Source organism: Rhododendron vialii, chromosome 12a (genome assembly GCF_030253575.1).
Source record: "Rhododendron vialii isolate Sample 1 chromosome 12a, ASM3025357v1".
NCBI classification, from domain to species: Eukaryota; Viridiplantae; Streptophyta; class Magnoliopsida; order Ericales; family Ericaceae; genus Rhododendron; species Rhododendron vialii.
In genome coordinates this window covers 19,682,204-19,694,954 of record NC_080568.1, presented here as the reverse complement: position 1 = coordinate 19,694,954, position 12,751 = coordinate 19,682,204, and the positions used below count along the sequence as shown (strand labels likewise).

The following is a 12,751-nucleotide window of genomic DNA, read 5'->3' as shown; positions in this document are numbered from 1 at the left end:
TTTTGAGTTTCGCTGCACAAAAACTCTCATATAACTTTATATTTTCACTTTATTGAATTGGTCCGCACAGCAGCTTCAATAACTTGCTTCTAGTAACAATAATACACACAAAAAAACGTAATACATGTGACAAAAAATAAACATATAATTTATAACGTTATCCGTTTAGCCTATTATCCCCCATTATCCCTTACACGTTTGAATCACGCAAAATTCTCGGGAAATAACAGTTACGTTGGATCAGTTTTGTATCTAACGTTAGTGTACTTATATAACGTTATATAACATTGTATATTCTGCTTTGTAGAGTTACATCTTGATCTCAACTGCTTTGTTGAATTTTTTTTGAGCTTCGTTGCACAAAAACTCTTATATAATATTATATTTTCACTTTATAGAATTGATCCGCGCAGCAGCCTCAATGACTTGCTTCTAGTAACAGTAATACACACAAAAAACGTTATACATGAGATTTTGTCCGTTCTAACTCTAAAAAAATAAAAAGAGGAGATCTCGTAACTTCTTTTCTTTTGCCGCCGTCGCCTTCTTCACAGTCGATTTCACAGGTAACTTAATACTCTTCACTCCTTAAACAACTGCACAAATAACAACCTTTAACAAAATTAGTATATTACCAACATTGATATAACCATATATACTATCAATCAAATCCCTAACTTAATTCAACCATACCATACCAGATCAAAGATTGATATAACCACATATACTCGCAATCAAAACCCTATCTTAACTAAACCAATACGTAACCGATCAGAGTTTGATATAACCATCTATACTCGCAATCGAAACCCTAACTTAATCTAGCCAAACTATTCATATAACCATATAACGTTATATGTTCTACTTTATTGAATTGGTCCGCGCAGCGGCTTCACTCACTTGCTTCTAATAACATATATGTTTGTAACAGAGTCCAGTTCATCATAGATAACATTATATGAGCAGGTTTGTTAAGCCGCTGCGCGGACCTGAATATATAACCATATAATCATATCAACGTAATAGTATCCAAGATTCAATAAAAAAACAAAACAAACTCTTCAATTTTATGTGAAAGAATAACAGATAACATACACATATAGCATTATATATGAATTTAATGGAATAAAAAGGATGTCAGATAACCAAATATAACCATATGTAGATATATAACCTTATAGGTTAAACAACCAAAATCCTAAACGTTATATACTTATATGTTCTCTTTTTTTTGGATTTACAAAGCAAAGATGCTCACATATAACCATACATAAATTGGATTAGGCACTTATATACTAGACTAACTAAATAGTCAATGCATCTGTCCATAAAACCAGTGGCATAATCACCTTCCATGGGTTGGGGGCCTTCCTCGTCTTCTTGCTGTTGCTGCCAGAAAAAAGAACGAAAAATAGTCACAAACAGTTACGGATCCAAGTGTAAACCAAACCTAACGATCACAATCACACGCACCCTAGAAGGCGTTGTCGGCGTTGGTGATGGTGATCTATTCGATGAAGGGTGACGGCGAGGAGGAGGAAGAGGAGTGCAGCTGTGACGATGAAAGGCAACGACGGGCAGATCTCTGCCTCTTACCTCTCGCGGTTCGCGGCTATGGCGGTGATGGATGAAGGATGATGGCGAGGAGGAGTGCGGTGTCGGCGACGATCGATGACGGATATTTGCAACGATCGTACCTTGGGCTAGGTCGACGATCAACGACGGAGGAAGTCTGGGATGTGGGTTGATCTCTGCTTTTCATCTGTTGATCTCGCTGTTGGAGTGACAACGACAATCGAGTGCTTGACGACGCCGGGATTTGAGTGCTTGACGACGCCGGGATTTGAGTGCTTGAGGACAGCGACGGCGATCGAGTGCTTCTCGCTGATGGAGTGGTTGAAGATGAACCGACTGGCTGGGAACTGGGCCTTTCTTCTGAAAAGGGATGAAACATATGAAAATGGGGGGGGGGGGGGAAGGGGGGGGGTTTTATAATTTTTTGAATTGGAAGAATTTTGAAATGGATGAGACGGGGCAAAATGGTTTTTAAAATCAGGGGTATATTGGTCTTGTCGAGTTCATTTAATCCCTAATGATAGGTTAGTGGACTTAAGGGGTTATGAAATTTAGAAGTGGACTAGATGAGTTTGGAAAGTGCTATAGTGGACCTATGGAAAATTCTCCCTATAAATCTCTTGGTGAACTATTAGACAAATGGACCTAATAGAGAACACCTCAGTTGGGGGTTTCGATAGGTGGGGAACGGAAAAAATCCATCGGCACGCCGGGTTTAAAACAACTTACCGACGTTTTGAAAGGAAAAGGAAATCATTTTCAGCCAGATCGTGAAAAAAAATTTACCATGGAAAAAGTTTTTTAATTTTTTGTCCAACCAAACAAGGGAAAATAAGTAAAATATTTTACACAGAAATATCATACGTCCAAACAAACGGACGGACCCTAATTACACAATCTGAATTCCAGCTCCTACAAACCAGAAACATATGCTGAACGATTAGGCACTTTACCCCAAGCACAAAGACAAGCTCTGATGTCTTCCAAGATCTTATGCAACAAGCTAGCAGAATCCCCCTTTTTGCTCTCACCCGTGCTTGATACATAGCAGCCAGAGAGCTTCAAGACTAGCTCCTTGGCTATATTCCATAGAAGCCCCATTGGAGTTCTAGAGATGCCATTCTTGGACAGTACAGATTTCCAGACCAAATTGAACAGAGTGCACTCAACAAATAGAGGCTGATGACTTTCCCCACTGCTAGCATAGAGCACACAACTTTGATCTCGACTGACACCCCAGTAGAACAGCCTGTCACGGGTGGCTAATCTCCCATGGACTGCCAGCCATTGACTTATGGCCCATCTCCCATGGACTGCCAGCCATTGACTTATAGCTCATCTAGGAGAGAGTGCCCTCAACAAATAGAGGCTGATGACTTTCCCCACCTCTAGCATAGAACAGCCTGTCACGGGTGGCTAATCTCCCATGGACTGCCAGCCATTGACTTATGGCCCATCTAGGAGTATGTTTTGCTTAAACCAGACCAGATCATTCCAACAAACCTGAGTGGTTCTGATTTTATGCCATGGACTGCCAGCCATTGATAAACATTTTCCATTCTTGGATAGAATCCAAAGAACAGAATCCTCCACCTGAGAGTTTGGTTTACTATTTCCATAGTGACATGATTTCTTCCCCTAGGCCAGGCCCATCCACCACAGACCATGGCAGAGCTCACCATGGCTGCAAGAGATCTATCCATGTTGAACACCACTCTTTCCCCAAAATGTTGGTACAAAGTTCTTATAGGGTGCCTGTTGTCAACCCATAAGAAGGCAGAGTTCCCCATACTTTATTCACCCTTGCCCAGCCTCTATGATTGAAAATCATCCTCATAGTCCAAGACAATTGAGGGGGGAAGGACATGAATCAGAAACTGTCGTATTTTATCACAAAAGTGTATACATTTGAACCGAAGGATGTCAGCTTTATTGCAGATGGCCCAATACGCCTACTCATAGTGACCTTATCCCATTCCTCAACTTCAAGAACCTTCAAACCTAAGCCACCTTCCTTCTTAGATAAACAGACTTGCTCCGATTCAACATCAGCTCCTTTAGGCATGCTAGCCTTTTGGGGGTGAAACAATAACACTTGAAAATTAAATCAAATATGGAAAGAGGAAAAAGCTTATACTAGAAGGACCAATCCAACCAAGCCCAAAATCACAAATGACCTCGCAAGTTATGTTTTGTGGCTATTAATATGCCTAACATATGACAGACTATATACAAAAAATTGCAATGTTCCCGCTGCAGCTGCATTCTTAATTTTATGTGTATGCGCCCACCCCTGTATCCACGTTAACGTGCTTAGATCGAGAGGAAGGTCAGGAAACTGAAGCTACAGGGTCAGAGGTGGAGAGGACTAGTTCTAGCGCATTAAAGTCTGAAAGCTGCGTGAAAGCAAATTAACAGCAGACTCACCCCACCAGTTTCCACAATGGTTCAAGTTCAACAGGAAGGAGCCAATGACTTGAAAGAAAACTTTGAATTATCTAATCATCTTTAGAACTTGTCCCTACCATCAGTATGGAACGGAGCTTTGAGTTCTTACGTTTGTACGTAAAAAGACTCCAAAAAGCATTTTCCTTGCACACAGGGTTTCCGATGCATTTGACATGGCAATTGTGTACTCTCAGTACCTGCAATTAAGTTACATGAAAATTGCAAACTCATGGTGATTTTATTCAGATCCAACAAAAACAGTAGTTTGACATTTCATTGCAAAATAAAGATAAAGTTAGCAGAATCGACAACATTCTGTTTAATAGAAAGAGATATATATGAACCAAATTCTGCCCTAGAAATGTTGCGTATAAAACCTCGCTCATTTTGCTGGCAAGTGAATTTGTCCCACATAAAGCTCATTGATCTCCCAAAACCACCAGCTACAGAAACATGTGATTCAAATGATTTCAGCTTCAGCCTTTAACCCTGGCAAATGGGAAAAACCGCCAAAACAATGATTAGAGACTTTCAGATTTTCCTCTCTATTGTTTTGTTCCCATCAGGCTGTTTTGCTGTGATTTTCATCACTCACTTGGATTGCTCTTTGGGTTTTTCCTCCAACTCCTCTGTTGTGGTTAAATTTAGGGCTGTCAGCTTCCCGAAGGATTCCTTGGCATCCCCAAAGAAGTCTTTCACCTTATCGAGCACTGTTTTGAGCTTGTCTTTTGTCGGGAGCTGAAAGTTAAATGAAGAGGTTGCAAGGTATCAAAATATATATAGGGGTACATATATACATGTGTGTGTGTATCAGAAATGCAAAAGCAAGATACCCCAAAGTGATCATATCAAAGTTTGAACACAGACATACAACAGGAAAAGTATAAACGTCACTAACTTCTAGTTTCGGGATAAAATATTCAGAAATCCTATGTGTACCGACCAAAGTGTAGGGAAACCGTACCGACCGCCGCGCGCGGCCGTCTCTGGCCACCGGACGGCCGATCCGAGCCGTCCAAAAATTTTTTAAAAAAAAACCGAGGGGCCCAACGGGGGAATCAACGGCATCCGAGGTGTGTAAGGTGCTTGATCCGAGCACCCTTTTTTCGTGCATATATGTATATTTCGCGCCGAAATATACATATATGCACGAAAAAAGGGTGCTCGGATCAAGCACCTTACACACCTCGGATGCCGTTGATTCCCCCGTTAGGGCCCCTCGGTTTTTTTTTAAAAAATTTTTGGACGGCTCGGATCGGCCGTCCGGTGGCCGGAGACGGCCGTCCGGTGGCCGTCGGTACGGTTTCCCTACGGAAACCGTCGGTGCAGCTAGCACTACTCTAAAATATTTGTTCATAGATACACCAGAATTCACAGCACAGTTTATGACAAATGCCTCAAGTCCATGCCAAAGCAGTTATCCATACTCCTTTGACGAATTGCTGGAGAACCAATTCTATTGTGATACACTCCACGTTCCCACCAGAAGTTATGACCTTTTGTGAGCTGGTTTCAAGGGGGTTTTAAGCCTCTTATCGCTATTGTTTGTGTTCTCTTCAGACCACTGGAATAAACAAAATAAACAGATGCCTACGCACTGTCCCATATCAGTGAATGAACCACTTATCTTTTGGGATTGAAGGTTAAGGTTCCATTCCCCCTTCAAAAGTTTGGCCCTTTTGTGAGCGTGGTTACAAGTGCACTCAAAGCCTTATATAACACCACTGCCCGAGTGAGTACGTGTGTTTTCATCAAACCAAAGGACAAGAAAATAAGAATGGAAGGCCTATCCAGTATCAACATTGGAGGAATGGAGGGTAAGGTTGAACCATTTCCCTTGAGAGATTTAATGCTCCACTTCCCTCCAAAAGTTAGGCCATTCTGTGTGTAACTCAGAAGGTATGACCCTTTGATGTTCATTTGTTCTCCACTGAGTCACTGACCAAACGAAAAGAAAGACAAAGTGGAAAGCCATAAACAAGTCTCATATGGGTTTTGAATTTTGATATTGCCTTTTATGCCTGTGGTAACCTAAACATATCCAAATTCCCTTTATCTAATACAAAAATCGCCAAACCAACAGAACTAAAATGGAACGACCATTGACTACCTCAATTACATCAGAAGAAGCAAGTGCAGCTCTCAAATTGTTATTCTCCTGCATGGTAAGCATGTGGAAAATTAGAGCAGAACTGCTTGGCTGTGCAAGTCAATATTTAGTGACGTGAATTTCTGAGGACATTACAACAAGTTTGTAGCCATATCTGAACTCAGTAGCTGAACGCAATGAACTGTGCTGCTTAAGTGCTGTCTTTTGTATCTCCTTTTCATCCTGTTTAAATAGAGACCACCTGTCAGCTATATACCATTAGACACATACTACAGTGTGACTGAAGACAGGAAACTGGAAAAGAACATGGAATGCCCACTCTACAAAAAGACCAACTATAAATGTCCACCCATAAGAGAACATCTTTTAACCAGTTCGGGATTTAGTCAAAGCTGGAAAAGTCTAGGCAACAGCAGAACAAACCCTAAAATGGGAACATGCAATCAAAATAAACAAAAATAGCTCAATTGAAACCAATGATGAGAATTAAAAAACCAACTTCATCACAGGACGGAAAAAAAAATTCCTAAAGCAAAAAACCATGACTTCAAAGTTCGGATTTGAAAATTAGAGCAGTGCTACTTTCAGGATGTAAAGAGAAATGGAAAGAACGCTCATCTAAATGCTTCCAGCAAAGAGAAATTCTAGCTCACAAGACAAACTCAGGAAACATTCCCCATGGAACAAGCTTAAGCTACCATAGCAGACATGAAAATTATAAATCACCAGATATGCCATCATGAAACTACCAGAGGCTACAAGAAAGGGCTTGGTAGAAAAGCAAAAGAAGCCCTCCTTTGAGTGGTGAAAGGAACAAATGGCACCATCCAATCAGATAGCAGCGAAAAGTCTGCCCTAAACATAATGACAGAACCTTCCAAAAAATTAAAATACACACGTACATGCTCCTATGTCATGACATACAGGTAGAAATGGATGAATCCCTTAAACTATAAATTGCTTGGTCTTCAATAATAATAAAAATAAATTGCTTCCATGCGGATATTATGAGCTTTGATGCACGCGGTCCTATCTTTATTTATAACTCAATGGATATCTTTCCTGGTTGATTCTTCCATAGGCTTTATATATGTTCCATGTACTTGGGTACGGGTGTCAAGTGCGAGTGCATATCTGCTCGTTGGACACAGCAAGTCTCTCATATAGGGCATGAGGAGCAACAAAAGGAGGATTCATATTTTTCATACTCTAATCTATTGGGGGATAAAAACATTTTATGAAACTTAGAGAGTGTCACAAAAGACAGTTTACTTATTTTATATCAATGCTGTAGTAAAGAATAAATATGAAAGACAATGTTGAATACATTTGCATAACAAGTGTCCAATGAGAAGTATAGAACCAGAACAACACTCCAGTGTCTGACAAGAGACTTGATTTAGTGTGAGGAGTCCTTGCAGCATAGGTTACAGACTTACAGCGATCACCGAGAAATTAGTTCTCACAAACTCTATTTATCTAATAGAAATGCAATCTCCCTCTTGTACATTCACCCAACATAGAAATCAGGTTCAACAATGTCGACCGATCTGTAGTAAACTAAATACTTGTACTCGTATATATCACTTGTAGATGTTAACACGAGGATCCATTTCAGTTATGGAATAAAACACAACTCAAATAAGTAAACTACCACTAAAGTTATCCCAGAAAAGGCAGGACCCAGCATCAATTGATTTTGTTTTCCTATGAATTCCAAGCACAGAAAGTATAAGAACTTGGTTCAAAGAAATCTTACTCTGTAAATAACTGCCGCAAGATTCCTAGCAATAGTATCTTTATATATATACTTCCCAAGAAAATTATCTTTAGCTGCAACCATAATCTTGGCAGTTGTACCACCGGATATTATACTGAGTGGGTACCAAAGGCCAACCTGCCCAAAATACAAAGCATCATTTGATCCTAAATGAATCCAAAAGTATAGCTCCAAGTAAAAGAGTAAACGCAAAAAGTTAATAACACTAGCACATAGACTTAATAGGAATGATTTGATTCATTTGAAGCATACTAGGCAAGTACCCATGACAGACAAAACGAAGCCCAGCAACGAGGCAAAAATGGATTTGAACAACTTTAATTAGAAAATAAATACAATGACAATTACAAATTTACAAGTATCCATAACACTATAACAGCAAGGGATGACACATAAGGCCAAGGGTGGCCACAATCACTCCTCTTCTTTAAAAGCCCACATTATAATACACAATTAAAGCAGAAGAGAATGTTTACCAAAAATGGCCCGGCACGTTTTTGAAGACGAAACTCCTTAGACATTCTTCACTAAACCCAATTTATGAAGCACATTTTCAATGCATCCATGGAGTGGGAAATAAATACATTGGCCGAATATCCTAGTTACCACTTCTAGCAGACTCTTTTCTCTCCTTTTCGTTCTTTCTTTCTTCAGTCTTTCATTTTGTTTCTCCCACGTTATCCTAGTCTTCCAAGAGACACAATCCATCTCAAGTTGGCTATTTTTCTCCACAACGGTTATTTAATGCGATCAATGACTCCCACAACTCACATCTGAAACTTTTTGAGAGAACATTTCATCTATCTTCCTCTTTCACTTCGAACCCCACAGAAGTAATCTTACCTCTTCTTTGTTTCTCTCCACCTTTCTCTCTTGAATCATTGTATATTTACAATCACATTGAACAAACCCAAACCTCAATCCTCTAGTAGTACAAGAAAACCAAGCAGTAAAATATAAATCTTTCTTTTCTCTGCCTGACTAATTCTCACCCGCTTTTCTAAACACTAGATAAAAACCATGGTATAAATCATATATGTATCTCAATTTAGCAACATAAACAAATAATTGGTAAGCCATTAATGGAAATTGAGGTACATAATTTTTCAGATCGAAAGGATTGGAATTTGATAACTTTGCAGACACAATATACCGACCATATCTGCTAAAGGAAGCCAAATACCATGGGCTTCTTTGCAAGCTTCACTTCATTGATTACATGTACGCGAAAATACAACTCGAGCAACTAATGCAACTATATTTGGGAATTGTGATTCACCTCCCTGACGCACTGAATACAGCAAAACAAAGGGGAAGGACATAACGATGCTTGTAATTCCTACACGCTGATTCTTCCGTTGACTCCAACCATTCATTCCAATTCACCCTCCAATTAGGATGGGGCGATGGGCCAAAAGCCCTGCTAGCGAAGAAGGTGTAACGATATGCTTGCGTATTTGTTTGTGCATATGTTTGTGGTTCTAGCACCACTGATTTGCGATTGATGCCTAATTCAGTGTTATTCATCTTTTCGAATATCAAGTGTCGAAATACCAAGTCAGAGAATTTCTTCTCTAAATTAGGTAACACCTAAGTGACATAATGCGTGAGCATGAAAGCACATCAAACAACTGAAATTCGCAAGCGCATGAGCGTAGTGCCGGAATCGACACACATGATTTAGGTGAATTAAGAAAGTAACTTCGAATTCGAGAAAAAAGAATCACTGAAACAACAAAACTTATACAGACCTTGGCCGAGCAGATGAAGAGAACGAATTTCGGGTTGCCATCGTCTTCAAGCTTGGGCAAAGGGGGAGGCGTACGGGGTTGGAACTGACGATTCATCATCCCTTTTTTGCCCTTCGCTTTCACCACCAACATTCGCTGCCGCTGCCCGTGCCTAGCAGGCTTTCTTGGGGTCGTGGAAAGAGAAGAGAACAAGGAGGAGTGTTTGGTTAGACCCTCTTCGCTTGTTCTTGAAATATTCGACATTGGCAGCCGAACCAGCGCGTTCAACGACATACCCACTTCCATCTCTCTCTCTCTCTCTCTCTCTCTCTCTCTCTCTCTCTTAAAATGGACTGATTTGTTTGTTAGTTTGGTTTCACCTCCTCACGGGATGGCGCACACCACCATAGATGGTAGACGGAAGCTTATCCACAACTTCTTTTACCCCGTAAAATAGTGAAGGAGCACACGAGAAGTCGCTGATTATTCAGTGCTATTGGACTACCACCATTTTGATGTTCCATTGGCCTTTTTCACTACCTATATTTGGTTTTTTTGGTACATACTACCTATATTTGTATTTGTTTGAGAGCCATATACTTGGTTGTGAAACACACACAAATGGGTACACGATGACTGCAAAAAACCAGGTCAATGGAATGACCGCAAGTTCTTGTCTAATCTGCTAACTTTTGATTCGTAATTAGGATCTTGAATTCTGAAAAAAATTAAGAAAATTGAATCAATAACTTATTGTCATTTGATTAACCTGATTTTTAATTGGGCTTATCAAAAAATTATTTTAAATTTAAAGAACGTATTAGATTGTTAGCGTGAGACTCAAAAGTGAGCCCCACAAATTGTCTGTGCACGTAGTCTTTTTGTTTGGTGGCTACATGAACTTTTTTCTGTCCAAGATTTGGACTCTCGTCATCTATTGGACCAAAAGGGTTGCAATTCAAAAGTTGATGAATGAAATAAATCATTTTTCGTAGTTTAGAGATGAAGTAACAAAAATGGAAATAGTTTTGGAGATAGAAACAAAATCTACTCTTTTTTAAATGACAATATGTTTGAAAATTTGTGACTGATACGGTTAGGTTCGAGAATAATCCGAACTCTGTTTGGTTCAGTTACGGTTTATTTCTTTTCCCCTCGTTTGGCTATCGGGGCGAATTCTAGTAGGCTTTTTGGTTTCAGGGATCGAGTACGAATATGCTTATATCCGTCCCGATCCACCCCGTTGCGATTCCTAATAAGCAACTTGCATGTAACATTTTGGAATTTTTGTCCAAAACCTAACCTAACCAAACCGGCCCAATTTACTTCGATGACTGGTCTAGTTTAACCACTTGTGACTCGACTAACAAAATTATGAAACCGAAATATCTGGTCTAGTCCTCGAATGGCCAAAACCCGGACGAAATCGGTCCCATTTACCAAATTAATAACAAAGGGGGAATTATGTTTCAGCGGTGGTTGGGACAAACAATTCACAAGTGATAGATATGTTTTTATCAAATTCAGCTAGATATGAAAAGGAGAAAAGAAATTTCCAGTACATGGAGAGGGCCACCTAAAATGATTATTACACCTCTTAATGAATCGAACCCTAAATCCCTAATCCCCACTGCTTAGCCAAAAACCTTGCCTTCAAATAAGGTTGAAAACCCCAAGCATATGGCTAGATCATTGAGAGCATAATAAACTGGTAAGTCCGGGATCGTACCACAGGGAATTGGTAATAGCTTGCTCGGATTGTATGTTTTATGTAAGGATTGTGGCGTTTAAGACGGCCAACTTTCGGTTTTGCTTTTAAAGTGGAAATACTAAGGCAAAAAACTAGAAAAGAGTTTAATTAACTTAAAAGAGGCAAGCCTAGGGATCATCTAGCCCGTAACTTAGGCCATTATTGGTCTCGATTATAACTCAAGCAAGAGTCACAACCGCATGTTTGTGCTTGGAAGATTTAACTTTAAAGATTACGTTTATCAAAAGATGTGATTTATCAGAGGCAAAGTAACTTATTTAACTCATTAATCGAACATGTAGGACGCCACGAGCTCTAGGCATACTGCGTGCCAAGATCGCTTGACCAAACGATATGCCAAGGAGTTAACACCCCTAGTAAAGACCAAAAGTGCAAGATTAGCTCTTATTCCAAAAAATCATGCTTTTAAGCCCGAGGGTTCGAGAACCAAGCAACAACCTAAGTCTTTGGGAAAGATTAACCCAAGACTTAGCCAAGAAACTACTCACACCTAGCTAAAGAACAAAGCAAAACATAATAATGAGACATGTTATTTAACCATAGAAAACAAAAATAAACTTGATATTACTAAGGATCTAGTCCGTACAAGCAACTTTAATAAACAAGAAATTAACAAACAACAATTACCTTAAGAAGTTCTTGAACAATTAAACTAAGAAAGCTTGAGAAAAACTATGGAGAAAACCTAGAGAAAAAACTAACCTAGAGCATAAATTAGTTCTCACTAAGGGGGGGAGAGAGGGGTATATATACATCTCACCCTCTTTCTCAACAAAATATCCCAAAACTTGCCAAAAAGTGGCAAGTATTCCATAAATAGAAAGTCCAAAAAATGAAGAAGCAAATATTAGGCCGAAAGCCCGTGGTATCGATGCAACCAAAATGGTTGCATCAATACATCAATCTTTTGACATTTTCTTCAATCCCTCTGTCTTGCACCAGTATCGATACGGCAGAAATGCCTGTATCGATACAGCCTTGATTCATCCAGAATCCCAGCTTTTGGCCTTTTTCTTGGCACTTGACGACCCCCACAACCTGATGGTCCTCCAAATGCCTCAAAAGCCTTGCCGGCCGCGTTTCGTTAGGCCTGCGGTGCTTGGGCACACTCATGGGTTGATGTTGGTGTCAAAAAGCGGCGTATTCCATCGGTTCACCTGAAACATTTAAGAAAACACCTTACGTGCAAAATCACTATAAAAACTAAAGAAAACGCAAAATAAAGCAACATAACCCAGGAGACGCACCAAATATCTACAATATTAGGTGCTCATCACCCACCCGCTGTTTCATTTCATCCCTTCATTCGTAGGCCCCTCAACAATAAAGGTAGGGTT

At 39.7% G+C, this 12,751-nt stretch overlaps 2 protein-coding genes across 4 annotated transcripts; both read right to left on the bottom strand.

The window, feature by feature from the left end:
* Positions 1 to 355: 355 nt before the first annotated feature.
* On the bottom strand, positions 356 to 10,205 carry LOC131309986 (protein HHL1, chloroplastic). 3 transcript variants are annotated; one of them, XR_009195072.1, is made up of 8 exons: positions 9,665 to 10,123; positions 7,893 to 8,030; positions 6,269 to 6,355; positions 6,134 to 6,181; positions 4,619 to 4,761; positions 4,401 to 4,512; positions 1,350 to 4,220; positions 356 to 596 (listed from the first exon to the last, which is right to left on the bottom strand). XR_009195072.1 is itself a non-coding variant. In XM_058336739.1 (6 exons), the coding sequence occupies exons 1-6, from the start codon at positions 9,947 to 9,949 to the stop codon at positions 4,500 to 4,502; spliced, it is 714 nt and encodes a 237-aa protein (XP_058192722.1). In that variant the 5' UTR covers positions 9,950 to 10,205; the 3' UTR covers positions 4,243 to 4,499. The 3 variants fall into 3 exon arrangements, 2 of the variants coding, with proteins under 2 accessions (XP_058192722.1, XP_058192725.1); XM_058336739.1 differs by lacking the exons at positions 356 to 596; positions 1,350 to 4,220 and having other exon boundaries at positions 4,243 to 4,512; positions 9,665 to 10,205; XM_058336742.1 differs by lacking the exons at positions 356 to 596; positions 1,350 to 4,220 and having other exon boundaries at positions 4,243 to 4,761; positions 9,665 to 10,126.
* LOC131309533 (predicted GPI-anchored protein 58) lies at positions 582 to 1,954 on the bottom strand. Its single transcript, XM_058336150.1, has 4 exons — positions 1,698 to 1,954; positions 1,474 to 1,552; positions 1,306 to 1,389; positions 582 to 596 (listed from the first exon to the last, which is right to left on the bottom strand). The coding sequence occupies exons 1-4, from the start codon at positions 1,952 to 1,954 to the stop codon at positions 582 to 584; spliced, it is 435 nt and encodes a 144-aa protein (XP_058192133.1).
* Positions 10,206 to 12,751: the final 2,546 nt, after the last annotated feature.

Bases quoted from the DNA above. Each gene is read 5' to 3' on its own strand.
- LOC131309533 (XM_058336150.1), bottom strand. From the start codon at position 1,954: ATGTTTCATCCCTTTTCAGAAGAAAGGCCCAGTTCCCAGCCAGTCGGT. The intron at 1,553-1,697 runs GTACGATCGTTG...TCATCGTCACAG, and splicing joins GATCGTCGACCTAGCCCAAG to CTGCACTCCTCTTCCTCCTC. The intron at 1,390-1,473 runs GTGCGTGTGATT...TTTTTCTGGCAG, and splicing joins CGCCGACAACGCCTTCTAGG to CAACAGCAAGAAGACGAGGA.
- LOC131309986 (XM_058336739.1), bottom strand. From the start codon at position 9,949: ATGGAAGTGGGTATGTCGTTGAACGCGCTGGTTCGGCTGCCAATGTCG. The intron at 6,182-6,268 runs GTAATGTCCTCA...CTTACCATGCAG, and splicing joins GATATGGCTACAAACTTGTT to GAGAATAACAATTTGAGAGC. The intron at 4,762-6,133 runs GTAGTCAATGGT...TTTAACTTTCAG, and splicing joins CTTCTTCTGATGTAATTGAG to CTCCCGACAAAAGACAAGCT.